The sequence below is a fragment of the Odocoileus virginianus genome, chromosome 12, assembly GCF_023699985.2.
Source record: "Odocoileus virginianus isolate 20LAN1187 ecotype Illinois chromosome 12, Ovbor_1.2, whole genome shotgun sequence".
Lineage (NCBI taxonomy): Eukaryota > Metazoa > Chordata > Mammalia > Artiodactyla > Cervidae > Odocoileus > Odocoileus virginianus.
The window spans coordinates 54,062,854-54,090,273 of record NC_069685.1 but is presented as its reverse complement, the minus strand read 5'-3'; the positions used below and the strand labels follow the sequence as shown (position 1 = coordinate 54,090,273).

Genomic DNA, 27,420 nt, shown 5'->3' with positions numbered 1-27,420 from the left:
CCAACAAACAAAAGTCCAATACTAGATGGCTTCTCAGGCAAATTCTGTCAAATGTTTAGAGAAGAGTTACCACCTATACTTTTGAAACCCTTCCAAAAAATTGCAGAGGAAGGAACACTCCCAAGCTCATTCCACAAGGCCACCATCACCCCGATACCAAAATCAGACAAACACACCACACAAAAAAAGAAAATTATAAGTCAGCATCACTGATGAACATAAATGTAAAAATCCTCAACAGGGCTTCCCTGTGGTCCAGTGGTTAAGAACCTGCCTTGTAACACAAAGGCTATCAGATCGATCCCTGGTCCTGGAAGATCCCACATGCCTCGGGGCAGTTAAGCCCATGTGCCACAACTACGGAGCCTGCTCTCTAGAGCCCGGGAGCTGCAACTATTGAGCGCACACACTGCGACTACTGAAGCCCACATGCCTGGAGCCTGTGCTCTGCAACGACGCGAAGTCCCCACACCGATGAAGAGTAACCCCCACTTGATGCAACAAGAGAAAGTCTGTGTGCAGCAATGAAGACCCACCAGGGCCAATAAATAAGTATACAAATATTTTTTAAAAAATTCTCAACAAAATACTAGCAAATTGAATCCAACAATACATTAAAAGGAACACACACCATGATCAAGTGGGATTTATCCCAGGGATGCAAGGATTCTTCAATATCCTCAAATCAATTGATGATATACCACATTAACAAACTGAAGAATAAAAACCAAATAATCATCTCAATAGATGCAGAAAAAGCTTTTGACAAAATTCAACACCCATTTATGATAAAAATTCTCCTGAAAGTGGGCATAGAGGGGACTTATCCCAACATTAAAAAGCCCATATACGACAAACCCAGAGATAACATTATTCTCCATGATGAAAAGCTGAAAGTATTCCCTCTAACATTAGGAACAAGACAAGGATGTCCACTGTTGCCACTTAAATTCAACATAGTTTTGGAAGTCCTAGCTATAGCAATCAGAGAAGAAAAAGAAACAAAAGGAACACAAATTGGAAAAAGAAGTAAAACTGTCACTGCTTGCAGATGACATGATACTATACATAGAAAATCCTAAAGATGCTACCAGAAAACTGCTAAAGCTCAATGAATTTGGTAAAACTGCAGGATACAAAATTAGTTACACAGAAATCATTTGCATTCCTATACACTAACAATGTAAGGGCAGAAAGAGAAATTCAGGAAATAATCCCATTGTACCAGAAAGACTACCTAGGAATAAACCTACCTAAGGAGGCAGAAGAACTGTAATCTGAAAAACCACAAGACACTGCTGAAAGAAATCGAAGATGACACAAACAGATGGAAAGGTATCCGACATTCTTGGACTGGAACACCTTCAGCAGTGCCCCAGGCAGAGCGGATAGGCCCTCCGGTCGGAGATGGGGTAACCCACTTACTGTGACCCAGGAGAGGCTGCTAAAGAGGTCTTCAACAAAGGATATGGATTTGGCATGGTCAAAATAGATCTGGGAACCAAGTCACATAGTGGAGTGGAATTTTCTACTTCTGCTAATGCTTACAGGGATACAGGGAAAGCATCAGGCAACCTAGAGGCAAACACAAGGTTGGTAACTAAGGACTGACCTTCACCCAAGAGTGGAACACAGACAATACTCCTGGGACAGAAATCGCTTGGGAGAGTAAGTTGGCTGAAGGACTGAAACTGACTCTTAATACCATATTTGTACCGAACACAGGAAAGAAAAGTGGGAAATTGAAGGCCTCCTATAAATGGGATTGTCTCAGTCTAGGCAGTCATGTTGGTATAGATTTTTCTGGACCAACCATCTATGGCTGGGCTGTGCTTGCCTTTGAAGGTTGACTTGCTATCAGATGAGTTCTGACACAGCTGATTCCAAACTGTAACAGAATAATTTTGCCTTGGGTTACAAGGCCGCAGACTTCCAGCTGCACACTCACATGAACGACAGCACGAATTTGGAGGGTCCATCTACCAGAAGGTGAGCAACAAGACTGAAATGTTAATAAATGTCACGTGGATGGGTGAGAGGAACAATATCCACTTTGGCATCTCTGCTGAGTACACGCTGGGCTCTAGAACCTCTCTCTCTGCTAGAGTAAATAATACCAGCCTGACTGGGTTACACTCAGACCCTTCAACCTGGAGGGAAACTGACCCTGTCAGCTCTAACTGATGGAAAGAACATCAATGCAGGAGGGCACAAAGTCGGGCTGGGACTGGAACTGGAAGCTAATGTGGTTTGGGAGTAAAGCATCAGCTTTGTCCCTGGACATGAAGAGAAATGTGTTTGGGCCTTAAAATTCTTCTGTGAAATTTCAAAAGCATGAACTTTTTATTCTTCCAAAGAATTGTGGCCCTCCCCACACTGAAGCCTGGGTTCTGAGCCCATCCTCAGGGGAGGCGTGTTTGAAGGCATGCCCAGAGGTTCCACATTCATGCCACCTGTCAGTTCCGCAGTGTTACCTTCAACGTGCTCCTCAGGACAGTGTAGGCATGTCCAAAGGAGATGACCTGCCCCTCTGGTTGTCCATCATGTCCTGCATGTCCCATACCACTTTTTCATGACCTTGTAACAAACTGATCTCTGTGCAGTAGTGGAATCTTTGGTTTTGCATGAGATTAAAATAAAATAAACCCATCACATCTGGAACATAATAAATAAATGGAAGACTGTAATTTTTGAAGCTAAGCCTCTTCAGTCATGTCTGACTCTCTGCGACCCTGTGGACTGTAGCTTGTCAGGCTCCTCTGTCCATGGGGTTCTCCAGGCAAGAATACTGGAGTAGGTTGCCATTTCCTCCTTCAGGGGATGTTCCCGACCCAGGGGTCAAGCCTACATCTCTTACATCTCCTACATTAGCAGGCAGGTTCTTTACCACCTGAGAAGCCCCTAAGAAACACACAGGTGTCTACACGTCTGATTCTCTGTGACCCCATGGACTGCAGCCTGCCAGGCTCCTCTGTCCATGGAATCCTCCAGGGAGAATACTGCAGTGGGTTGCCATTCCCTTCTCCGGGGGTTCTTCCCAACCCAGGGGTCGAACCCGGGTCTCCTGTATTACAGGCAGATTCTTTACCAACTGAACTGTCTTCATCCAATTCCTCCTCTCCCCATCCCCAATTTTTTCAGAAAACCCACATACAGGTTTGCTTTTTTTTAATTACCATTTTTAGCAGATGGGCCCTGTGTTCTTCCACAGCTAAGACTAGACCTGATGGGTTCCAGGATTTAGAGGGTTTCCACCCACATGCTTGTTTTGTGAAATGCACAATATTAGACACTTCTGTGTACCTTCTCACTTCCTCCTCCAAACACCCTGTGAACAGATACTTTTCTCCTCTGTTACATCATTGGAAAAGTGCAGCCTGGAGGGTGCTGTGCTTACACAACTGTGATTGGCAGAGTTGGGATTCAACCCCAAGTCTCCCCAACTTCAAAGACCCCCACCTTTAACCGCTACGCAACATTGCCTCTTTTCCCAGAACATCCGGGTGTTCGAGGCCCTCAAGTCTGGTGTCTGGGGACTATGTATGTGTTCAGTTGATAAGCTGTGCCCGACCCTGCGACTTCATGGACTGCAGCTCGCCAGGCTCCTCTCCATGGGATTTCCTAAGCAAGACTACTGGAGTGGGTTGCCACTTCCTCGTCCAGGGGATCTTCCTGACCCAGGGATCAAACCCGTGTCTCCTGCATTGGCAGCTGGATTCTTTACCACTGCGCCACCCGAGGAGCCCGGGGGACTGTGTACAGTTCAGGCAAAAATTTCTGAAACAGCCGCTGGCCTGGGCAGGGCTCGCTCCTCCCACCATCCTCTTGACATCCTCATCCCTCAAGCACCTTTTCTCTTCCTGTTCAAGGCAGCTAATATTTGGGGCCAGGTGGTCACGTTACTTCATGTTCTTTTTTTCTTTTTGGCCTCAGGCTCGAGCTGTCATCTCTTCAAGAATCTACAACTCAGAGTTTTCAAGCTTCTTGAGAAGCTGTAGTTGGCTAGAAAGTATCACTACAATGACCAAGCCATCCTGAAGGCCTGCCATGTGCTGGGGGAGTGGGACATATCTCCACGCATTAGCTCATCTGTTCTCAGGAAACCATGGGAGGGGGCTGCATCCCATAGTACAGATGTAGAAACTGATGCTCAGAAAGGTTAGGTAAGCCCTGGGGACAGTCACTACTTTTCTGGGGGAAAATACAGCCATTTACATCACATGTATGTTAGCACAGACATATTCCGTGGTCTGGCCCATGCACCCAACAGAAATGCATATTTGCTGGGACTTCCCTGGTGGTCCCAAATATGCATTTCTGTGCTTGCAATGCATACACTCAGGTTCCATCCCTGGTCAGGAAACTAGATCCCACATGCCACAACTAAGACCCAGTGTAGCCAAATTAAAAAGAAAAAAAGCATACTTGCACTCAATCAGAGGATATGTGGAAGGATTTCATGGCAGCATGATTTGAAGAGCCCGGACTGCAGCCATGTGGTGCATGCAGTAAAGAACCCGGCTGTTAATGCAGGAGATGTAAGTGATGCGGGTTCAATCCCTGAATCGGGAAGATCCCCTGGAGGAGGAAATGGCAACCCACTCCAGTATTCTTGCCTGGGAAATCCATGGACAGAGTAGCTTCGCAGGCTACTGTCCATAGGGTTGCAAAGAGTTGAAGCGACTTAGCACGTACTAACACAAGACTACAGCCATGAAATTAAAAGACACTTGCTCCTTGAAAGAAAAGCTATGACAAACTTAGTGTATTAAAAAGCAGAGACATCACTTTGCCAACAAAGGTCTGTTGAGTCAAAGCTGTGGGTTTTCTAGTATTCATGTACAGATGTGACAGGTGGACGATAAAGAAGGCTGAGAGCTGAAGAACTGATGCCTTCGAATTGTGGTGCTGGAGAAAACTCTAGAGAGTCCCTTAGACTACAAGGAGATCAAACCAGTCAGCCCTAAAGGAAATCAACCCTGAATATTCTTGGAAGGACTGATGCTGAATACTGATGCTCTAATATTTTGGCGGGCATCTGATGTGAAGAGTCAACTCACTGGAAGAGACCCTGATGCTGGGAAAGACTGAAGGTAGGAGGAGAAGGGGGCATCAGAGGATGAGATGGTTGGATGGCATCACTGATTCAACGGACGTGAGTTTAAGCAAACTCTGGGAGACAGTGAAGGGCAGGGAAGCCTGGCGTGCTTCAGTCCAAGGGGTTGCAAAGAGTTGGATACAACTTAGCAACTGAACAACAACAAACTGGAAATTACCTGAATGCCCCACAGCAGCAGAATAAATAAAGTGGGTATTCAGGACTCAGTCATTCAGTCATGTCTGACTCTTTGTGGCCCCATGACTACAGCCCATCAGGCTCCTCTGTTCATGGGATTTTCCAAGCAAGAATACTGGAGTGGGTTGTCATCTCCTACTCCAGGGGATCTTCCCAACCCAGCGATCAAACAGGCACATTCTTTACCACTAGTGCCACCTGGGAAGCCCAAAGTAGGTGGTATATTCAAATAATGGAATAGTATGCAGCAGAAAATGAACACATAGTAGGACATTAACTAGGGTGATTTTCAAAAAATAACAAGCAGAAACCAGGTATGAAAAGAGTACATACTTTATGACTCTATTTACATAAAGCACAAAATCCAGCAAAGTTCATCTGCAGTATTAGAAGTCAGTCTAGAAAGGCTACATGTGGTATGATTCCAATTACATGACCTTCTGGAAGAGGCAAAACTTACCAAGACAGTAATAAGATCAATGGTTACCAGGGGAATGATGAGCTGATGAAGCACACAGAATTTTCAGAGCAGTGAACCTACTCTGTGTGATCATTATACATTTGTCCAAACTCAAAGAATGTAGGACACCAAAGTGAAGTGAAAAAGTATTAGTCACCCAGTCGTGTCTGAATCTTTGTGATCCTATGGACTGTAGCCCACCAGGCTCCTCTGTCCATGGAATTCTCCTGGCAAGAATACTGAAATGGATGGCCATTCCCTTCTCCAGGGGATGTTCCTGACCCAGGGATCAAACTCAGGTCTCCTGCACTGCAGGCAGATTCTTTACTGTCTGAGGCACCAGGGAAGCCTGGACACCAAGGAACCTAATGTAACGCTAATGTAAACCATGAACTCACGGGTGTTGGTATGTCAGTGTAGGTCCATCAATTATAACAAAGGCCCCACACTGCAGGGGATGTTAATGGTAGGGGAGGCTGTGCATGTGGGCGGGGGCAGGGGTGCTGTGCTGGGCTTGGTCGCTCAGTCGTGTCCGACTCTTTGCAACCCCATGGACTGTAGCCTGCCAGGCTCCTCTGTCCATGACAATTCTCCAGGCAAGAATACTGGTGTGCGTTGCCATGCCCTTCTCCAGATCTTCCCAACCAAGGGGTTGAATCCAGGTCTCCCACATTGCAGGTGGATTCTTTACTGTCTCAGCCACCAGGGAAACCTGGGGGCTGGGGTGCATGTAATCTCTGTACCTTCCCATTAATTTGCTATTAACCTAAAATGGCTAATAACAAAGTCTTTAATTTTTTTTAAAGTTAGGACAGCAGTTGCCCTTGATGGGTAGTAACTTGAACGGGGCATGACAGGGTTTCTGGGGGCTGGAAATGTTTCATTCTTGACCCAGCAGCAGGTTACTCAGCTGTGAAAAGTTTTTGGAACTGTATGCTCATCTGTGATGCACTTTTCTATATGTGACTGTGCAACAAGACATTTATTTGAGAAGCTCAATAATTCTACATATCAGGGATTTATCCTGAAAGAATAAATTCAACAGTACAATAAGATGAGTTTATAAGTGTGTTCACCATGTATCCTCCACAACAGCTTAAAAACTGGATTCAATCTCAGTGCCCACCAAAAGCAGATCAGCTAAATATTTTCTGGTGTGTGCGTGCGTGCTCAGTTGTGTCAGACTCTTTGAGACCTTTTGGACTGTGGCCCACCAGGCTCCTTTTGTCCATGGGATTTTTTCAGGCAAGAATACTGGAGTAGATCTTCCCAACCCAGGGAACGAACTCGTGTCTCCTGTGTCTTCTGCATTGCAGGTTAGTTCTTTACCCACAGAGCCATCCGAGAAGCCCCCACTTTATGGTATGTTTAGCCAATTAAGACAATAAAGAAGGATGCTGAGACTTCCCTGGTGGTCCAGTGATTAAGACTCTGCACTTCCACTGCAGGGGGCGAGGGTTCGATCCCCGATCAGGGGACTAAGGTCTCACATGCCAGGCAGTGCAGCCAAAAAAAAAGATTTTAAAAAGGATGTTGACTTTAAAAGTGACAGCTGTGTATTTAATAGGAACATACATTCTAACCTAACGTTGTCTAAAAACAACCTGCTACAAAGACAGCAAGACTCCATATTGGGGGGAACATCTAAATATACGTAAATGCATGTAAGTAATGAAAGTCAACTTGTTTTCCCAAAATAATAATAGCAATTATCTCTCAACACTGGGATTAAAGACTCTTGTTTGTTTTGCTTCCACTCACCTATATTTTCCAAATCTTCCATAATACACAATGTATACTTATTAGTCATGTAAGGATTTAAGCAGGTCCCACATGGGACAGCTGAGGGATCTCACAAATAGCGTTAATAGTGAATCATTCATTGGCAAGCACACATCCTGGGCACACATGTACTACTGAATCCTTTCCATGACCCTATGACTGACAGACAGACAATTCCCATTTTATAGACAAGAACATGGAGGTCCTGAGGGGATCAGGAATTTGCTCAAGGTCACTACACTTGAAAAGAGGCAGGCCCAGGATATGAACTTAGTTTGTCTGACAGGACGTGTGTGATTTAGTTCGCTTGTTTTGTTTGTAACTGACACCCCACACTGCCTCCCTCCGGGTGACCAGACTGTGTGTGTGCGCGCTCGGCCACTCAGCTGTGTCTGACTCTTGTGGACCCCACGGACTGTAGTCCACCAGGCTCTTCTGTCTGTGGGATTTCCCAGGCAAGAATACTGGAGTGGTTTGCCATTTCCCACTCCAGGAGATCTTCCCAACACAAGGATTGAACCCACATCTCTTGCGTTCCTTGCATCAGCAGGCAGACTCTTTAGCATTATGCCACCTGGGAAGCCTGGGTGATCAGATTATACTGGCCAATTAGAGTCCCCACAGATTAAAAAAAAAAAAAATGGAATACACGGATGCCATTTGCAGCAACATGGATGGGCCTAGAGATTATCATTCTAAATCAAATCAGACCAAGAAAGAAATTCTCATATGATATTGCTCATGTGTGAAATCTTAAAAAATGATACAAATGAATTTACAAAGCATGAGTAGACTTACAGACATAGAAAACAAACTTATGGTTAACCAAAGGGGAAAGTGGGGAGGGAAGAATAAATTAGGAGCTTGGAATTAACATAAACACACACTACATATGAAATAGACAAACAAGGTCCTACCATATAGCACAGGGAACTATACTCAGTAGCTTGTAATAACCCATAATGGAAAAGCATCTAAAAGAGAATATATGTAACTAAATCACTTTGCCGTACACCTGAAATTAATACAACATTATAACTCAACTATATTTCAATAGAAAATTCAAAAATACACTGATTTTTGCAAAATACTCATCAGAAATTATAGCCAAACACATGCTGCTAAACCATCTCCAAGAAAGATGAGTTCCCTTGAAGACACTGTGCTAAGTGAGAGGGACCGATCACAAAGCCCATGCCTGGCAGAATTCCACTTACACAAAACGCTTAGAGAGGCAGAGCCACAGACAGAGAAAGTAGACCAGTGGTTGCCTGGGGCTAAGGAAGGAGAGAAGGAATCACTGATAATAGCAAAGGAGTTTCTTCGGAGGGGGATGACAATGTTCTAGAATTAGACTGTTACACAACCCTTTGATTATACTAAAAGCCGAGCACACTTTAAATGCGTGAAATGCAGGGGATGAGTGACAGCTCAGTAAAGACACTGAAAAGTAAGTCAGGACGTGCCTGGCGGTCCAAGCGAACCTGGTGGTCCCAGGTGAAGCTGCCTGCCAACTCAGGGGACGCGGGTTTGGGATGGTTCCACCTGCCGAAGGGCAACTAAGCCCCTGAGCCGCGGCTCCCGAGCCCACGCGCCACAACTACTGAAGCCTGCGCGCCTAGAGCCTGTGTTCCGCAACAAGGGAAGCCACCGCAATAAGCCCAAGCACAGCAACCAGAGAGGAGCCCCCGCTCGACACAACTAAAGAAAGCCCGCAGGGCGCAGCAGCAAAGATCCAGTACAGACAAAAATAAAGAAATAAAAATTTTTAAAAAGTTAGTGCATCATCTTGACAACAACCATAGCTGTTAATTAACAAGAGGCATTCATCAAGCTGGGTCCTGGGCACAGCGCCCGACTCTATTCTTGACCAGCCTTGGCTCACATAAGCCTCAATCAGTCCTATCAGGTAGGCACAGCTTTTTCCCCAACCTAGAGATGGGATCAATGAGACCTGTCCAAGGCCACACAGACAAGAAACGGTGTATAAACTATAAACCGTCATAGACCACATTTCTCTAATGAAGAGTTTGCAGCTAACGGCATCCAAAACGCATGCACACGTGTGCACCCGCACACCTCTCCATCCTGCTGCACTGCGAGCAGAGGAATTAGGAGGAAAGCTTCCCCAGCCCGGGTTCCCTCTCTTTGGCACCCAGACCTGCAGAGCCAAGGACTCAGTCCTTAACAAGGTTCCCTGCGCCCTCAGTACCAGCCTCCCAGGTTGACCCTGTTACACGGGGTCCCCCGATACACATGTGCCCTCCCAGGTTGACCCTGTTACACGGGGTCCCCCGATACACATGTGCCCACGTCACACCCTGGAAGGCCCTGAGGCTCCCTCAAGGGCTCTCATGAGGGACGTTTCCCTGCTCCCCACTCTGAGCCCCCCCTCAGCTTCCCCCACCCCCACTGTGAGCTCACAGCTGCCGTGGGAACAGGAGGCGGAGACACGTTGGTGCCTGGCATCTGGACCTGGTTATTTGGGGTTTTAGATTTCAACCTGAGGGAAACGCATACCGTTCCATGGGACTGGTGGGAGTTTAATCTGCCTCATCCAGGGCTGGCAGGGTTGGGGGGGACGGGGGGACTTGGGGGTGACCTGTCACTTTTGTATCAAAAGCTTAAATTGCAAAGTATACATCTGCATGGCCCAATACAGAGCCACCAGCCACCAGTGGCTATGAACATGGGCTAATGGGTGAAAAAAAATACCAGCTTTCAAAGACTTATTACAAAACACGTGGCAATTATCTTAACAACTTTTCTATTAATTATATTTGAAATATTTTAGTTAAATACATTATTAAAATTAACTTCACTTGTTTCATTAGTTTTTAATGTGGCTACTAGAAAATCTAGAATTATGTTCCATTTATAACTCAATGAAAATTTAGAATTATTCTACCTCACATGATATTTGTGCTGAACAGTGCCTGGCATATGTGCTCTGAACCAGCAACTTATCCTTAGGAATGAATCCTAAAGAATAGAGACAAATATACAAAGATAAATACATAAGAGTAATCACCATTGCCTATTCCGAACAGTAAAAAAAATTGGGTAAATGCTGGGCCACAGAAAACTGGTTAAATAAATTCTGGAAATTTTTTTAATATTGTGGGACACAGAAAAATGTTCATGGAATATCATTATATGGCAAAACCACAGGCAACAAAGATCTTATTTACATGAAAGATCTCATTAACACATTGATAGACAAGTGTGTACAAAGGAAAAATTAGGAAAAGGCTACAACAAACCAGTAGATTGTTCCAGATGGCAGAATGGCAGGACATTTGTCTCCTCTAGCTCCTTATTTTTGCTTATCTGTCCTTTAAGTTTCCTGCAATTAATAGGGATTACTTGTGTAATCTTATTTAAATTTTTTTGCTTCAATGGCTATAATGAAAACAGAATAGAGAATACCAAGCACTGGTGATACTATGGAGAATGTGGATCCCTCAGACATTGCAGATGGGAATGGAAAATGATCCAGCAACTATGGAAAACAGTCTGGTGATTCCTCTTCAAATTAAACATAGATTTACACTGAATCCAGAAATTCTGCTCCTAAGCATGTACCCAGGATAAATGAAAATGTACATCCACACAAAAACCCATAAACAAAGGCTCGCAGCAGCCCTATGCACAACAGCCAAAACATAGGAACAACCCAGATGTCCTTCAACAGGTGAGTGGATTAAAAAAAACAGCTCAAGCAGCTCAATATAAAAAAGAAACAACAAACAACTCAGAGTGGGCAGAAGATCTAAACAGACACTTCTGCAAAGACAACATACAGATGGCCAAATAAGCCCACGAAAAGATGCTCAACATCGCTAATTATCATAGAAATGCAAATAAAAACTACAGTGAGGTTATTACCTCACACAAGTCAGAATGGCCATCATCAGAAAGTCTACAAACAATAAATGCTGGAGAGGGTGTGGAGAAAAGGGAACCCTCCTACAGTGCTGGTGGGAATGTAAGCGGGCACAGCTACTATGGAGAACAGTATGGGGTTCCTTAAAAATCTAAAAACAGAACTACCATATGATCCAGCAAGGCCACCCCTGGGCGTATCTCTGAAGAAAACCATACATACACACTCCAATGTTCATTGCAGCACTATTGACAATAGCCTAGACATGGAAGCAACCTAAATGTCCATCGCCAGAGGAATGGATTAAAAAAGATGTGGTACATATAATGGAATATTCATCAGTCATAAAAAAAGAATGAAATAATGCCATTTACAGTAACAAGGATGCACCTTCATACTAAGTGAAATCAGAAAGAGAAAGGCAAATAGGTATCAGTTACATGTGGAATCCTAAAAAAAAGATACAAATGAACTTATTTACAAAACAAACAGACTTGCAGATATTGAAAACAAAGATATGGTTACCAAAAGGGAAAGGTGGAGGGGAGGGATAAATTAGGAGCTAGGGACGAAGATATACACACCATTATATATACAATAATCATCAAGGACCTACTATATAGGTTCTATGCCCAGTGTATAGCATAGGGAACTACTCAGTATTCTATAATAACCTATATGGGAAAAGAATCTGAAAAAGAATGTATATATGTATACAGATAACTGAGTCACGCTGCTGTATGCCTGAAACTAAGGCAACATTGTAAACTAACCATACTCCAATATAAAAATTAAAAGTAAGTATGAGGGATGATAGTACATGATAAATATAATTAACACCACTGTGTGTTATACATGAAAGTTATTGAGAGCAAATCCTAAGAGTTCTCACCACAAGAAAAATTTTTTGTTTCTTCTTTAATTGAATCTATAGAAATGATGGCTGTTCACTAAGCTTATTATGATAATCACTTCATGATATATATAAACCAAATCTTTATGCTATATACCTTAAACTTATATAGTGCTGTATATCAACTATATCTCAATAAACTGAAGGAGGAAAAAGGCCGGGAACACAAATCTTTTCTTTCCTCCCATTAATCAGTTTGTTTGTTTACTTAAAAAAAAAAACTTACATATTTAAGGAAACAATATTTGGTTAGAATTGATTTAATAAATGTGTGCTCTATCCATATAGTGGACTATTATTCGGCCATAAAAAAGGACGAAGCACTGACACCAGCTACAACGTGGACGAACGCTGAACACATCCTGCTGAGAGAAAGGAACCAGACACAAAAGCCCACAGGTGTGATTCTGTTTATATGAAAAGGCCAGAGTAGGCAAATCGACAGACACAGACTGGATGAGCGCTTGCCAGGGGCAGGGGATGGGGAGCAGTGAGGAGTGGCTGCTAATGGACAGGGGGCCTCTGCCTGGCCCTGGCCCCGCCGCTCAGCCTGCCTCTCTGCCATGCTAGGAGGGGTTGTGCTCACCGGGGGAAGGAGAATCGCACAGACTAGGAGGTGAGAGACAACACTTAGGAAGGAGGGAAGGAGAAGACTAGGAGAGAGAAGGCAGCCCCAAATCCCCTGCAGGGTCCAGCCTCCCCTACATGACTCGGGAGGAAATGGGAGGTCCACATTCACGCGCGTCCACCATGGGTGGTCAGGACTATTCGAGCCTGGTGGCAGGCGTACAAACCACCACTTGCTCCTCCCTTCCAGAACCTGTGCTGCTCTCAGGGGGGTGGGGGCCTGACAGACGCCCCCGGGGTACAGCTGTGTCTGCTTCATCCCCTGACGGGCGCCCCCGCCGCTCACTGAGAGACATGTGCCAAGCGCCTCTGGTTTGCTGGGCACCTGCCCGACGCTGAGGACACAGACACAGAAGGCAGAGCCCTCAGCTCGCTGCGATCAGGACCCTAATGGGGCGGCTGCTGGCCAAGGAGTATCAAGGCTGGAGTGGGGCTGCTAGTCCACGGGGGTGGGCTGGGAGGTAACGCCATTGGGATCCCAGAGGCGGAGGCAAAACGGGAGGAACTCAAGGAGCCCCAAGCCCTTGAGCATGGGCAGAAGGCAGACTAAGAACAGAGGTGCAGGGGGTGAGGGGCGGGCACACACAACAGACTACGGCATTCAGACTTCATCCTGAGTTTCTGGAGGATGCTAAGCCACAAAACAAGAGCCCAGGCACCTGGCAACCGAATGGAAGGTGATGCAGATGATAGAGCGGGGTACCTGCTGAGAGGCCTGCAGGTGTAGTGCTCCTGGCAGGGAAGGGAGCTCAAGACACAGCTGGGAGAAGTAGGGGTGACTGAGAGAGCATGCTGGCTGCTTTTGCGGGGGGCACCCTTGAGCCACCCTGCCTCCTTCAGGTCCCCCCAGCAGTGCCAGCCTGGATGCAGGTGCCAGGATGCCAAGTGGCATCACCGGGAAGGTCTTGGTGCCTCCCAGGGCCTGCTGAATCCTGACAGACTGACCAGGACTCAACCCCTGGCATCAGCTGAAGTCCTAAAACACAGAGGTGTGCCCGACCAGACAGAAAGGGGAGCTAAACCCATTGCTGCCAAGAGCTGCCAGTTCCACCCCAGCTTCACGTCCTAGGAAACCGCCTCCCAAGACTGTAACTTCCTCCTCCGTATGAAGATAATAATAGCACCGCCCACAGGAGGCTGTTCATACCATGAAAAACAATCAAACCCCATACACAATATGCATAATCGTCAGAACGTGGGAACCCCAACATCCATCCACCGGTAGATGGATAAGCAAAATGAGGCATCCCCACCTGATGGCATATTACTCCACCACAAGACCAACGAAGTACTGACACTTGCTACAGCCTGGATGAACCTTGAAAACGTGACGTTAAGTGAGAGAAGCCAGACACGCAAGGCCACTACTGCACGCTCCCTTTTACATGAATCACCCAAAGCAAGCAGACCCATAGAGACAGAAAGTAGGTTAGTGGTTGCCAGGGGCTGCCAGTTAGATGGGAGATGAGAATGTCTGCTGATGGGCATGAAGTTTCTTTTGGGGGTGACGAAGATGGTTGGGAAATATAGAGGTGGTGGCGGTACATGTGAAAGGACTTAACGCCACTGAATTGTATGCTTTAAAATGGTTAAGATGGAGGAATTCCCCAGCAGTCCAGTGGGTGGGACTTTGTGCGTCTACTGTGGGGACCCAGGTTCAATCCCTGGTTGGGCAACTAAGAGCCTGCAAGTTGCATGGTGCAGCCAAAATAAATAAACACACACAAAATTTAAAAAAAATTTTAAATAGTTTAAGAGAATTCCCTGGCACTCCAGAGGTTAAGACTCCATGCTCCCACTGCAAGGCGTACAGGTCTGATCCCTGATAGGGGAACTAAGATCCCACATGCCATAGGGCACGACCAAAAAGAAATAATATAAATAAAATTAAATGGTTAAGATGATAAGTTTCATGTTCCATGAATTTTGCCCCAATTGAAAAAGAAATTATATTACACACTCAGCACTGGATCTGGTAGGAGGAGCATGAGACCCTGGAGTTGCCACGATTGTTATTATTATGCCCCCAAAGCAATCATCCTGGTACCTACTCAGCTCTTCAGCTGCCTCCAGGCTCCCAGGGAAGAAGGAACATGCTGTGAGCCGCCTGGGGCTACAGCCAAAGCAATGACTAAGCTAGGGCCTGGGGAGGGAGAATGAGGGGCCGGCCTTCACAGCCTGGAAGGGACCCACCCTCACACGCCTGGCACACACAAATGCTTTGCAGTGTGAGATGCCCTGCTTCTGTCCTCCACCTGCCGGCCACTCGGAAGCCACGTGCTAGGCGTGTTACAGACCACACCTCGCTGCTGGGAATTTAAAAAAAAAAACAAACAAAAATGCACCTGGGAGCACGTGGCCTGGAGAAGGACGTTATCAGACTCCATTCTATTCTCCACAGCTGACGCAGCCACAGAAGATTGATTGCTGGCCTTCCTCCAGGACCTTTAAATCCTTTCTACACAAACTTCAACCCACTTCGTAAATGCGAAGGCTGAGGAGTTCCCAGGAAAAGGTTGCACCAGCCTGCAAAATGGCATTTATTTTAGGTACCAAAGGTCTTGTTAGATATTTGGGGTTGTGTTTTTTTTTGCCCCTACACAGAAAGAATCCTCCAAATCTCAGAACTGGAGGGGATGCTGGGAGAGAGTAAAGTGACATGAGTTTAGAAAACATTCTCCTCCCAGGAGAGACGAGACGATTCTCAAAATCACACAGACCATGCTCTGCTCATCCACGCTCATCTTCCCACGGCTAGGGTCTGGCCTTTCCCGTTTGCCTTACGGTAGCAGTAGTAACTGCTATGCGTCAGCATTTATGCAGAGGCAGGACCAAAGCCAAATCCTCAACACAGTGTCTGTCCCTCACGATTATCACACCCATTTTACAGATAAGGAAACTGAGAGGTTAAGTCACTCCCTGAAGGTCACACAGATATGAGTGGCAGAAGTGGGATTTGCACTGGGGTCTATGACTCCAGAGTCTGCTCTCATGACCATCTGCTACGCTGTCTGCCGAAGTGAAGAAATGACTAGAACAACAAACACATTATCACTTACCTCGCTAAAGAGAGAAAGATGTCTCCATTTTAATAAAAAGACTAGGGCTTCCCTGGTGGCTCAGTGGGAAAGAATCCTCCCACCAAAGCAGGAGAGACATCAATCCCTGATCCAGGAAGACCCCACATGCCGCGGAGCAACTAAACCTATGCACTACAATGACTTAGCCTGTGCCCTGGAGCTCAGCGCCATGACTACCGAAGCTCGAGAGCCTAGAGCCTGCTCCGCAACGAGAGAAGCCGCCACAATGAGAAGCCTGTGAACCACAACCAGAGAGGAGGCCCCACTGCTGCACCTGGAGAGAGGCCCGCACAGCAGCAAAGATTCAGCACAGCCAAAAATGAATAAATAAAAATTATATTTTTTCAAAAAGGCTGAAGCTAAAGAAGAAAAACAACAGTTAATCAGGAGAGATTTGGGCACTTTTCAGAGCCTATAGGGAACTGGTTTTCAGATCTTTCCAGATCTATTTTCAGTTCCAGATTTACCAAAAGTACAAGGGTTTATTATGGTAGGACATTTAACTAAAGAATTCTAGTTCCATTGGAATGGGTCCAATGGTTAAGACTCAACGCTTCCAATGCAGGGGGCACAGGTTTGATCCTGGTTGGGGAACTAAGATCCCACATGCCACAGCCAAAAAAATTTTAAAATATATAAAAAGAAAAGGAAAAAAAAAAGGACTCCAGTTCCTTCTACAAAGAGCTAACACAGACTCTCTATTCCATTACAAACCCATGAAGCACTGGATTAAATTGGAAAAAATGTAAGGTACCACTAAGCTGGGAAATCTTCAGGTACTAGAAGCAAGGAGGGGACTCAGTCACAGTGAGAGGTGCCCAGGGGTACCGGAACAAGTTCAGGCTCTAAGAGCTAAGCGTGTGGCTTCTGGCCAATGAGTAGCAGCAGTGGCCTTGGGTCTGCACGAGTTAGAAGTGAGACTCCTAACAAAGGCTAGAGCACAGAGGGCTGCCTCTCCATGTAAGGTGGGACAGAAAAACGTCCCCACTGGCCCAGAGAATCAGCAGGGAAGCCGACTCTGCTGAAGAGGTGGGATGGTGCAGAGGAGGGAGGAGGACTCTGTGAAGAATCAAAGCTTTGGGTCTGTGTCATGCATGAGAGAAAAACCCAAACCTCTGTGGTGAAGGAAAACCAAACTGAGGAATTAATGTAAATAGTGTTTCCAGACCAGTGAAGACCCTAATAAGGTATCCAGAACAACAAATGCAAAGCACTGTGCAAGCCGCTTCTGCAGCCCTGAGCACAGGGTACTCTCATCAGGGAGGCACTTCAGCTAAGCTCATCTCCACTTGGTTTGGCCTTGGCATGAATGTAGAGATGAAGGTACACAGAAAGATGTGAAAACCAGGGGCAGACAGCCCAAAGATGAGCTCAGAATAAAAAACCAAACTACACAAGCAAATGGTCAGCATTTAGGAGAATCAGCAGACACAATTAATAAATGGAATGGAACCCCAAGAAGATGAGACAGCAGAAACTATAAATTATTTCAAATAATGTAAGAACAGTGCCCTATGACAAAAGCGGTGACTCTGAAAACCATACAGAACTTACAAAATAGTTTTTAAATTCCATAGACTTAAAAAAAAAGTTAAGGCAGCAAAGCTGTAATAGATAAAGAGTGAATTAGTCAATTAGAAGACAGACTTAGGTAAACAACTTAAAATACAGCACAGAGAAAAAAAAAGGTATGAAATATGAAAGAAAGGTAAAGAGGCATCAGGACAGAATGACAGGGTTCATCACCTTTCTAAAGGAAGAAGATAAGGAGAAAGGGGAGAGAGAATATTTTCATGATGGAAGACATGAGTTGCTTTTAAAATAATATAGCATCAACCATTCCCCAGCAGAATAAATGAAATCCACACCTAGACAAAAGCATAGTATATATTAAAAAAAAAAAAAACCCAAACAAACAAACACCCAAGACAGATATTTTTAAAACACAGGGGGAAAAACAGATTTCCACAAAGGAATATCAATCAGACAAGAGAGTTGACTTTTCAACAGAAAGAGACCAAAAACTTCAGTCCTGAGAGAAAACATGGAGCAATCTCAAGTTTTATACCTAGTCAAATGACCATTCCTATGAAATGAAATGAAATGTTAGTCTCTCAATTGTGTATGACTCTTTGCGACCCCATGGACTATAGTCTGCCAGGCTCCTCTGTGCGTGGCATTCTCCAGGCAAGAATACTGGAGAGGGTTGCCATTCCCTTCTCCAGGGGATCTTCCTGACCCAGGGATTGAACCTGGGTCTCCTGCATTGCAGGCAGATTCTTTACTGTCTGAATCACCAGGGAACCCCCAGAGGCTGGCAAAAAAAAAAAAAAAAAAAAACTCATTGAAAACTCTATGGAAAGGTGTGTTATAGAGGAAGAAAACTGAATCTGTAAGGAAGAATGGTTGCAAGAATTAATAGAGTCTGCATAAAACAATAAAAATATAGGTTTTAAAAATAAAGAAAAAATACTACAGAGTGATACAAATTCAAGCATGCTAATGTTCCTGAAATTAAAAGATGCTTACTCCTTGGAAGGAAAGTTATGACCAACTTAGACAGCATATTAAAAAGCAGAGACATCACTTTGCCAACAAAGGTCCGTCTAGTCAAGGCTATGGTTTTTCCAGTAGTTATGCGTGGATGTGAGAGTTGAACTATAGAGAAAGCTGAGCCCCAAAGAATCAATGCTTTTGAACTGTGGGGTTGGAGAAGACTGTTGAGAGTCCCTTGGACTGCAAGGAGATTCAACCAGTCCATCCTAAAGGAGATCAGTCCTGGGTGCTCATTGGAAGGACTAATGTTGAAACTGAAACTCCAGTACTTTGGCCACTTCATGCAAAGAGATAACTCATTTGAAAAGACCCTGATGCTGGGAAAGATTGAGGGCAGGAGGAGAAGGGGATGACAGAGGATGAGATGGTTGGATGGCATCACTGACTCAATGGACATGAGTTTGGGTAAACTCCAGGAGTTGGTGACAGACAGGGAAGCCAGGCATGCTGGGGTTCATGGGATTGCAGAGTCGGACACGACTGAGCGACTGAACTGATCTGAAGGCCCCTGATCAGCACACGGGCAAGATAATGACTAACTTGAGCATGTCAAAGATGGCAGACATGTCAATGATGATATGAATTGCTGAAGGAAGTTACAGAATACCCTTAAAAGGGGTATACATGGCCAGCTTCTGAAAGGTTTACAAAAATCAAAATGATTTGCACCTGCCAACAATTACTCAACACAGATCATGTGTGAAGAGTGTTATTCAAATTCTCACTTAATCCTCACAGCAGGCTTAGGACACGTTTCCATTTTACAAATGAGGAAACTGAGACTCAGGGAGGCAAATTTTCTTGCTTGGACAGTTAAGAGGTAGTGCTGTGATTCAAAGCCACATCTATCTGCTGGTAAAGGTGAACGTGATGGGAGGCTAGTCTATGCCCTCCCGGGACTCTGGCTGAGGTCTCAGAGATGCAGGAGAGGATAAGAGCAGGAAAACCCTGAGAGCCACCAGGTGGGTGAGATCTGGGAAGTGCTGTGTGCTCACCCAGGGTTCTTTGATCACTGGGACCCTGGTATTGGTACTCAAGAGGTGGAAGGGATCCCCCCTGCCCTTCTTTTTACATTGCTGTATGACTCAGTCACACCAATTCTGCTGATGTCTCCTGCCTGGCCACCTGCCCTCCCTCCGAGAAGTACCTGAGCCCTGAAACTGCACTCTCTCACCTCCCAGGGAGCTGTGCAGAGAACTGCAGGCCCACTTCTGACAGGCTACCGGTCCACGAAGGTCACAGGGCTGGGACAACAAAGGGCCTTTTAGTCCTGGCCCTTAAGGTGGCCGCCACCACCAGCGGAAATCAGCCACTTGACCTTCTGGTTTTATGAATTAATAATAAAGCTGGCGCTGGCGACAGGATGGCTGGCAGGACCCGGGTGCCAGGTTCCTTTCCATCACCTTGCCTGGCCTCTCCAGCCTGGGAAAAGGAGGCCCTATCTTATCTCCCCAAAGCAGTGAGTACCCTGGAGCTGAAAACACTGTGTTCCCTGGGCTTGAGATAATAGATACTAAGGTGCTTTGTAAAAAAGAAGCATCTTATCAACACACGAGGCATTTTGTCTGTAGGATTGGGCCGTATGGCATATCTGATCAGTGATTAAGTTCCATGCTGCCTTCTGGGGACCATTAACTCACAAAAAAATTATCCTGCCAGTGTGAGGGTGGGGGAGGCGAGAAGGAAAGATGCATAAGGGATGTAATTACTACTAGTTCGCGGAGCTGGGATGTGCTGGAGCAGATCACCAGCTGCTCTCACGCAGAGAAAACACAACTATTTCTTCTGAAACCGGCGTGAGCCTCAGAGTCAGACCGGTGAGGTCTGATTCTACAGGAGTTGAGAGGGCCTCCACTTTCTTAGCCTTTTCCACACCCCTCACACTGCCCACCACCAAGCCTGCCCTCCCTGGAGGATGGGTAGCCCACAGCTCTAGAACGTTCCACATCACCCAGAGCTAATCCTATCCATCTCGAGGTCTCATTTTCCCCTTGCCAACTTAGCAAAGAACACTATTGACAAGGTTGTGGTGAGGGGCACAGTTCCTTGGTAGTCCAGTGGCTAAGACTCTGCACTTCAAGGGTTCAATCCATGAGTTCAATCCATGGTCAGGCAACTAGATCACACGTGCCTCAGCTAAGAGTTTGCATGCCACAATTAAGACCTGGAACAGCCAAATAAGCAATATCTAAAAACAAAATAAAATGAAACAAGGTCATGGGTCAGCAGTGTCACGTCTCCCACATAAGACAGACTCAGGGACCCTCACACTGTCTATATTATGTCATGTGGGACTGCGAGTTTCTCCTTACCCCCGAAAAAAAAAAGGTCTGGTTTTGGATTTGGGTTCTACACACAGCATCTAAGTCGTCTTTTGCAGACTGCATTTTCCCTTTTTATAGAAGTACAATTGATTCACAGTATCAAGATCATGTTAGTTTCAGGTGTATAGCACATCAATTCAGTTACACATATGCATCTAAGTAACCTTGAGCCATCAGCTGAGCCCCCAGCGTCCTCATCTGTAAACGGTACAAAAGTCCCACTGGGCTCTTAGGAGGATGGGAGGACGATGGGTGGAAAGGGCCCCAAAAGGAGCAGCTGTGACCTCGGCCGCAGCCCAAGACCATCTGGTCAACGCATCTTCAAAGGTGTGGAACTGGCAGCGTGGAGAAGGTGTCTCAGCACTACTGCACGGGGCAGACCCCACAATCACCTGGCCCTGCTCCACAAGCTGCCACTGACCCAGGACGAGTGGGCCAGGGCAGGGGTGCTTGTGGGTGCCCAGGAATTAGTTCCCTTGTACCCATCCCTTTCCTGCATGTTTCCACACTGTGAGCACCCGGGGTGGGCAGAGGTCTGGACACCCCTGCCTGACCAAGGGAGAGGAGGTTGCTGAGGGCTGGGGCCACCCGGCCCTCCCTCGTGTGGTCTAGACCACTGCACCCAGGGCCCCGGAGAGCTCAGACGTCGGGGACCAGTCCTCCCAGACATGTCTGTTCCTCCCTCAGCAGGGAGCCACCCTTCTTCATTTTTCTAAAAAAAAATTATTTAGTGCTCAGTTTATCTGCACTTTCCTTTTGGGGTCTTATTTACGTACAGTGGACTGCACTGTCACTGTTTTAAGAATCTCATGAAAGCTGAGGGTGTCTCCCAGGGCTCCCTGGACACAATTCTGCACCCCATTTTATGGGGTTCAGAGACTCCTCAAGGATTCCAAGTTAAAACCATAGTCTAGGACTTCCCTGGTGGCTCAGTGGTAAAGAATCCACCTGCCAATGCAGCAGACACAGGTATGATCCCTGGTCTAGGAAGATCCCACACAGCGTAGAGCAGCTAAGCCCACGTGCCATGACTATTGAGCCTGCGCTCTAGAGCTGGGGAGCCGAAACACTGAAGCCTGAGAGCCCTGGGGCCCATGCTCTGCAACAAGAGAAGCCGCCACAATGAGAAGCCTGTGCATTACAACTAAAGAAAAGCCCACAGAGCAACGAGGACTCAGCCCAGCCAAAAATAAATGAAATAAATACATTTTTCTAAAATGAAAACAAAGTATAATCTACGCAGGAGGAAATGGAAAGGAAGCTGGGTGCATCTTGTTTGGCCATTTAGCTTCACAAGCCTTGATGACAACAGGAAGAACACAGTGGTACCAGCTGGCCTGCCCTTACCCCTCAAGGCCCCTTCAGGAGGGCGGAGGAGGCTCTGTTGCCCGGAGGTGGTGAAGGGGCTGAGGCCACGGCCTGGGGCTGCTTGAAGGCTTTATAACCCAGGAGTATCGCCCAGCAGGGAGATTCCAGTGGAAAATGTATTGTGTCACTCCTAGAAGCCGGCCCAGGCCACACAGGACTCCCTCATCTCTGGCTCCCTCCCCAAAGGATGAGGTCCGGGGGTCAGACCAGAAACTGAATCCTGCCTCTGCTTCTCAGTGGCCTGTGGCCCTGGTCTGTCACGTCCTCTCCTCGGCCCCGACTTGCCCATCTACGGAATGGGGAGGCCAAAGCGTCCCTGGGAGGATTCCGTGAGCCACCGCGGGGGAACATCCAGGCTCAGCCCAGTGTCTGGCAGATGACGGGAGCCTGATAAACACTAGCTCCAACCATCATGAGGTCTGAACTCCCGATCTGAGAGATTGTTTTTTCTTCTTCCTTCTGGCAGCTTCTTGGCATCTACATAGCGCCTGTGGAGCTGTTTTGGAGCCTGAAGGAAAAAAAAAAAACAGACCCTTCCACCTTTCCCAGAAGCCTACTCTTACTGTTTCCTTTCCAACTCCAGGAGCAGACACGGGGCGGGGGGATGGGAAGCGGGGCCACCTCCACGCCAGGTCCAGGTGGTGATGGGAGACACACTCCAGTGAATGTCTCCTAAGGAGCTTTTCCTCCCGTCCAGGGCCCATATCACACCCCGGGACACACACGCTGGGCTTGACCCCACACCTGCCGTGGAGAAAGGCAAGCTCACCACTCACACAACCAGGACGCCTTTGCTGGGGTTTTTAATAGGAATGTTAACCATCTAGGTAGTTGGCTTTGCTGGTGCAGCAAAGATGTTTGGGAATACTTGCTTGTGTTTTAAATCGATCGATGAGGCTCTTAGAGGAAAGAAGAGGTGGGTGTGCAGACCTGAGGATGCCCTCTGTGGGTGAGCTTGCGCTCAGGCCTATTTTCAGTGGGGCTGGCATGGCCTGGGCTGCTGCTGGGGTGGTGTTAGATTTTATACCGGACACACGCTCCTGGGCAATACTGCTTGGGTTATAAAGTCCCCAGGGCCTTCACCCCCTCAACGTGAACCTCTTGTGTTCCCAGTGAGCACAAAGGTGAACAAGACACATCCTCCTCACTCTCGGGGAGCTCCGAGTTTCGAGGGGGTGGCAGGTGACAAAGCTGACAATTACAACAGGCTGTGATGCTATTATGGGAGGCAACGCAGGAGCTGCGGGAGTGCTGGGGACTGGCATTTAACACACCAAGGTTGGAAGGAGGGTAGCCAGGGAAGGCTCTCTGGAAGGAAACAATAGCTAAGCTGAGCTCTGAGCCTTGCTTGTGAGGGTTACTGCCACAAGCAAATGCCGAATTACCTGAAAGGGAAAGAGTGCTCCGGGCCACGAGGAACAGATTGTGCAAAGGCCTGGAGGTGAGAAAAACGTATGGCAGCCTGTTCCCACCCTTTCTGTGTTCCTAGAAATCTGCAAGGTGATGAAACACAGTGAAAGCACAGTAGTGGCAGGACAGTGAACCCCGGGGATGCCGGGATCCCCTACTCATCTGCGATGCACTGCAGGATGGCAGGCAAGTTGCCTGAGCCCTCTGAGCCTCGGCTTCCTCATCTGAAATGGCCACAGCACCACCTTCCCTGGAGGATTACTATGAGGATTCCTTGAGGGTGCATGCAAAGGGATCAGGCTGATTCTTCCAATCAGGGACCATCTTGGTGCTCAGAGAGGCAGGGGGAGCCTAGCAACCCCATGGGAACCGCCTGTTCTCTGGCTGCCCTGGTCTGAGGCTCTGCTCCCTTCTCAGGACCCAGCCCGCAGGATCCTGGGAGCTGACGGCCCCACACCAAATCAGGCATCACCACATATACATACATCATCTGGTTCAATCTACACCTCCACCCCAGGATCCAGGTGGGTGCACTAACACTCGAAGAGGTAAAACAACTTGCTTAAGGTCACACAGCTCTGAAAAAGTGGGACCAAGACTTAACTCTTACTCGTGGCTCAGAGCGACCAGGATCTTACCAATGTGTTTAAAGCAAGGCTGAGAATATGAAATGCTTGTGCTTGTTCTAAAGGCGTGCGTAGTTACTCAGTAGTGTCTCTCTGCGACCGCATGGACTGTAGCCTGCTAGGCTCCTTTGTCCATGGAATTCCCCAGACAAGAATACTGAAGTAGGTTGTCATGCCCTCTTCCAGGGAATCTTCCCAAACCCAAGGACTGAACCCAAGTCTCCTGAGTCTTCTACACTGGCAGGCGGATTCTTTACCACTGTGCCACCTGGCAAGCTGCTTGTTCTAAATACTTTGCATACATCTCTCATTTAATCTTTCCTAACAACTCAGAAGAAGGTATGACTTCTATCCTGACTTCACAGTGCATGAAACTGAGGCACCCAGGGCATGAATGACTTGCCCAAGGCCACATACCTTGCAAGATGACTTAAATCAGGCCCCTGTCCCAACTTGAGCCCTATGTCCCTGTCCTCATCTCAAACAAACCTCATTCATTGTCTTCACTCTGTTCCTGTCAAAGGACCTTTGCAGCATTTGCTGTGCCCTCTGCCCCCAATGCATTTCCCACTGGTCTTCACGCAGCTTTCTCCTCCTTATTTGGGTCTGTTCCATTATCACCTCCTCTGAGAAGCCCTCCAGGTTGACCCTAAAGAAACGTTTCCTTGCTCCAGCCTAGCTCTCATGCCATTGGGTTGTATCTTCTTCCCAGAACTACGGGTTGATTTGTTCATACTGTGCGTCTCCCCTCTGCAATATAAGTCTCTCGGGTCCGAATGGGTAAAAGAGCTCAGACCGTGCCAACCCTAGGGGAGCTTTCCACCTACTTAAAGTTAAGATAACAGAAGGCAGGCGTTCATCCATCCCTCTAGTCTGATTTCAGAACACCCCTTCCCAGCTCTCCTCTGTCTCCCCTCTCTCTTTGGGGTGTGAAATCCGAGTTCTGAGCAGCAAGAAGGGAAGCCATATCTGGGAAAGCAACAGAGCATGGAACACTCAGCGTCTGTCATCCCTACAGGAGGCTGGACCCAGGAAACTGACAAGATTCCCAGCATGCTCTGCAGCCCCATCACCTGTCAAACTGCACAGGCAGATGGAATTCCCCCAGACTGCCTGGCGTGGGGGCTGCGAGAGACTACAGCCAGTAAAGCCCACACTTCCTGCAGAGATCCCAGCCTCAGAGAATCCCACTTCCATCCATCCAGACTCCAGGCAGCCAGCGGGCACGCAAGAAATATAATAGAAACAGGGGAAGCCCAAGAAAGTCAGGTCATGGTCCTACCTCCTCTCTCACGTGAGCCCTGGGGCTGAACTAGACTTTGTAAAACTTTCTGAAGAAATAGTCACACATGATTCAAAATGAAAATAAGAAAAAGTTAATAGTGAAAGGCTCACTCCTCCTTTATCTCTCCTACCAAATCCCCTGGTAAGTAGTCATTACTCTTCCTTGATGCAAATGAAACAGTTACAAAAATATACTCTTACTTCTCTTAAAAAAAAGGGGGGGGTTCCATATTATGTATATGCACACCTTTTTTTCCCTCCCCTAGAAGACAGCTCTATATTTGTACACAGGAAGGTGTCTGCATACATGTCTGTGTATGTATGCACCTGTATACACACACACACACACACACACACACACACACACACACAACTAATTAAGGGCTTTCTGTAATTTTCACCCAATTCTCCTGGAAAGAGGTATTTAGATTGGGGGTCAGGAGGGGTCATTTTTCAGCCCAGGCACAAATGGCTGGGCGGCTCCCTCCAGCTGATCAACCATGGACTCTGTCTGCCTTAAACTCCAAGCAGGCACCAGGGGCCTGCTACCTGGAAATAACATCTCTGTCTCCCGTGTTCATGACCATCTATAGTCTACCAGATACTAGCAGAAATCACATTCTAGAAAGCAACCGAGACTCAGAGAGGTAAAGTGACTAGCCCAAGGTCACACAGCCAGGAAGTGGAGCTGGCAGGGATCACACGCCATCTGCCTACTGTCAAAGCCAGTCTGCCCACTCACCTAGCCTTTCGTGGTCCTTAGTCCACACCCCGCTTCACAGCCCCGTAACAGAACCAGGGGCCCAGAGGTCATGGTCCACAGTTAAGTTCCCAGCCCGGCAGGACTTGGGCGGTCAGGCGCTTCCGCCATCACTTCCCTGCGGTCAGCTCGACCCGCAGCCCGGCCTCCCGTGCGTCCTGCCCGGGCGGACGCTGGGCGCGCAGCCTCTGCGGGGCCCGGGAGTCCGGGCGAGCTCGAGGAAGGTCGCCGGGCTCCCGCAAAGTGCTCCTCGGGCGCTGCCTCGCTTAATTCTCCCAGTTACCCATGGAGCCTGACCCACCTGAACCCATTTCACAGACCGGAGGCGCAGAGACCCGCGCAGCCACCAAAGGTCACGCAGCCCTGCTCGCACCCAGCTGCCGCCGATTTCAAAACTTTCCTCCCCGGCGCATCGCGAAGCCAACGACTTTCTGGTGCGGGGCGCGCACAACAGCTGAGCGCGCCCAGGCACTCTATCTCCCGGGCGCCTGCTCTGCCCGGGGAGGGGGGAGCCAGGACCCTGCTCCCTCCCGGGTCTGCAGTCGCAGGCGGGGCTTCCCGGCCAACTCCGAGGGCGCCGGGGCACAGCGGCCCCGGCACTTACTCAGCATCGTCGCAGCCTGCAAAGCGGCCGGCGGGGAACCCATTTGAAGGAAGGGGAGACTGAGGTGCCCAGAGAGCCAGCTACTAGCCCAAGGTCACACAGCGCGGGGGCTCAGAGCCGAGCGGCCGGCAGTGGGCTGGGAGCCCCAGGGCCAGCCAGCCGGCGGTCCCCGCCCCCGTCCCCGCGCGCGCCCCCCGCGGGATACTCACAGCCGGTTTTGCCCTCCAGCTCCCGCACCTCCTCGGACGCGGAGTGGGCAGCGCCCATGGTGCCCGCGGAGGGGTGGGGGCCCCGGGGCGTTCGTCTGTCCCAGGCCCTGAGCTGGCGTCAGCTGCGCCGCGGCCGCACCGGCCTCGGGTCCAACGCCGGTCGGGACGCCAGGAACGGGTCTGAGCCGCGGGTTCCGCGTGGGGCGCGAGCGCAGCCTCTTATAGAAGCGGCGGG

The 27,420-nt window shown here is 47.8% G+C and overlaps 1 protein-coding gene and 1 pseudogene across 7 annotated transcripts in view; one reads left to right on the top strand and one right to left on the bottom strand.

Moving 5' to 3' along the window:
- Positions 1-27,402, bottom strand: part of TESC (tescalcin) — a 61,900-nt gene extending 34,498 nt beyond the window's left edge. For 3 of the 7 annotated variants that reach the window (XM_070475315.1, XM_070475311.1, XM_070475310.1), the window contains exon 1: positions 27,186-27,401. In XM_070475315.1, the coding sequence (XP_070331416.1) occupies positions 27,186-27,243 (58 nt within the window). In that variant the 5' untranslated portion in view covers positions 27,244-27,401. Of the gene's footprint in view, positions 1-26,673; positions 26,789-27,185 lie in introns of those variants that run through there. The other 4 variants (XM_070475313.1, XM_070475314.1, XM_020878838.2 and 1 more) reach the window with 4 other exon arrangements.
- On the top strand, positions 1,420-26,642 carry LOC110128184 (voltage-dependent anion-selective channel protein 3-like; annotated as a pseudogene).
- Positions 27,403-27,420: the final 18 nt, after the last annotated feature.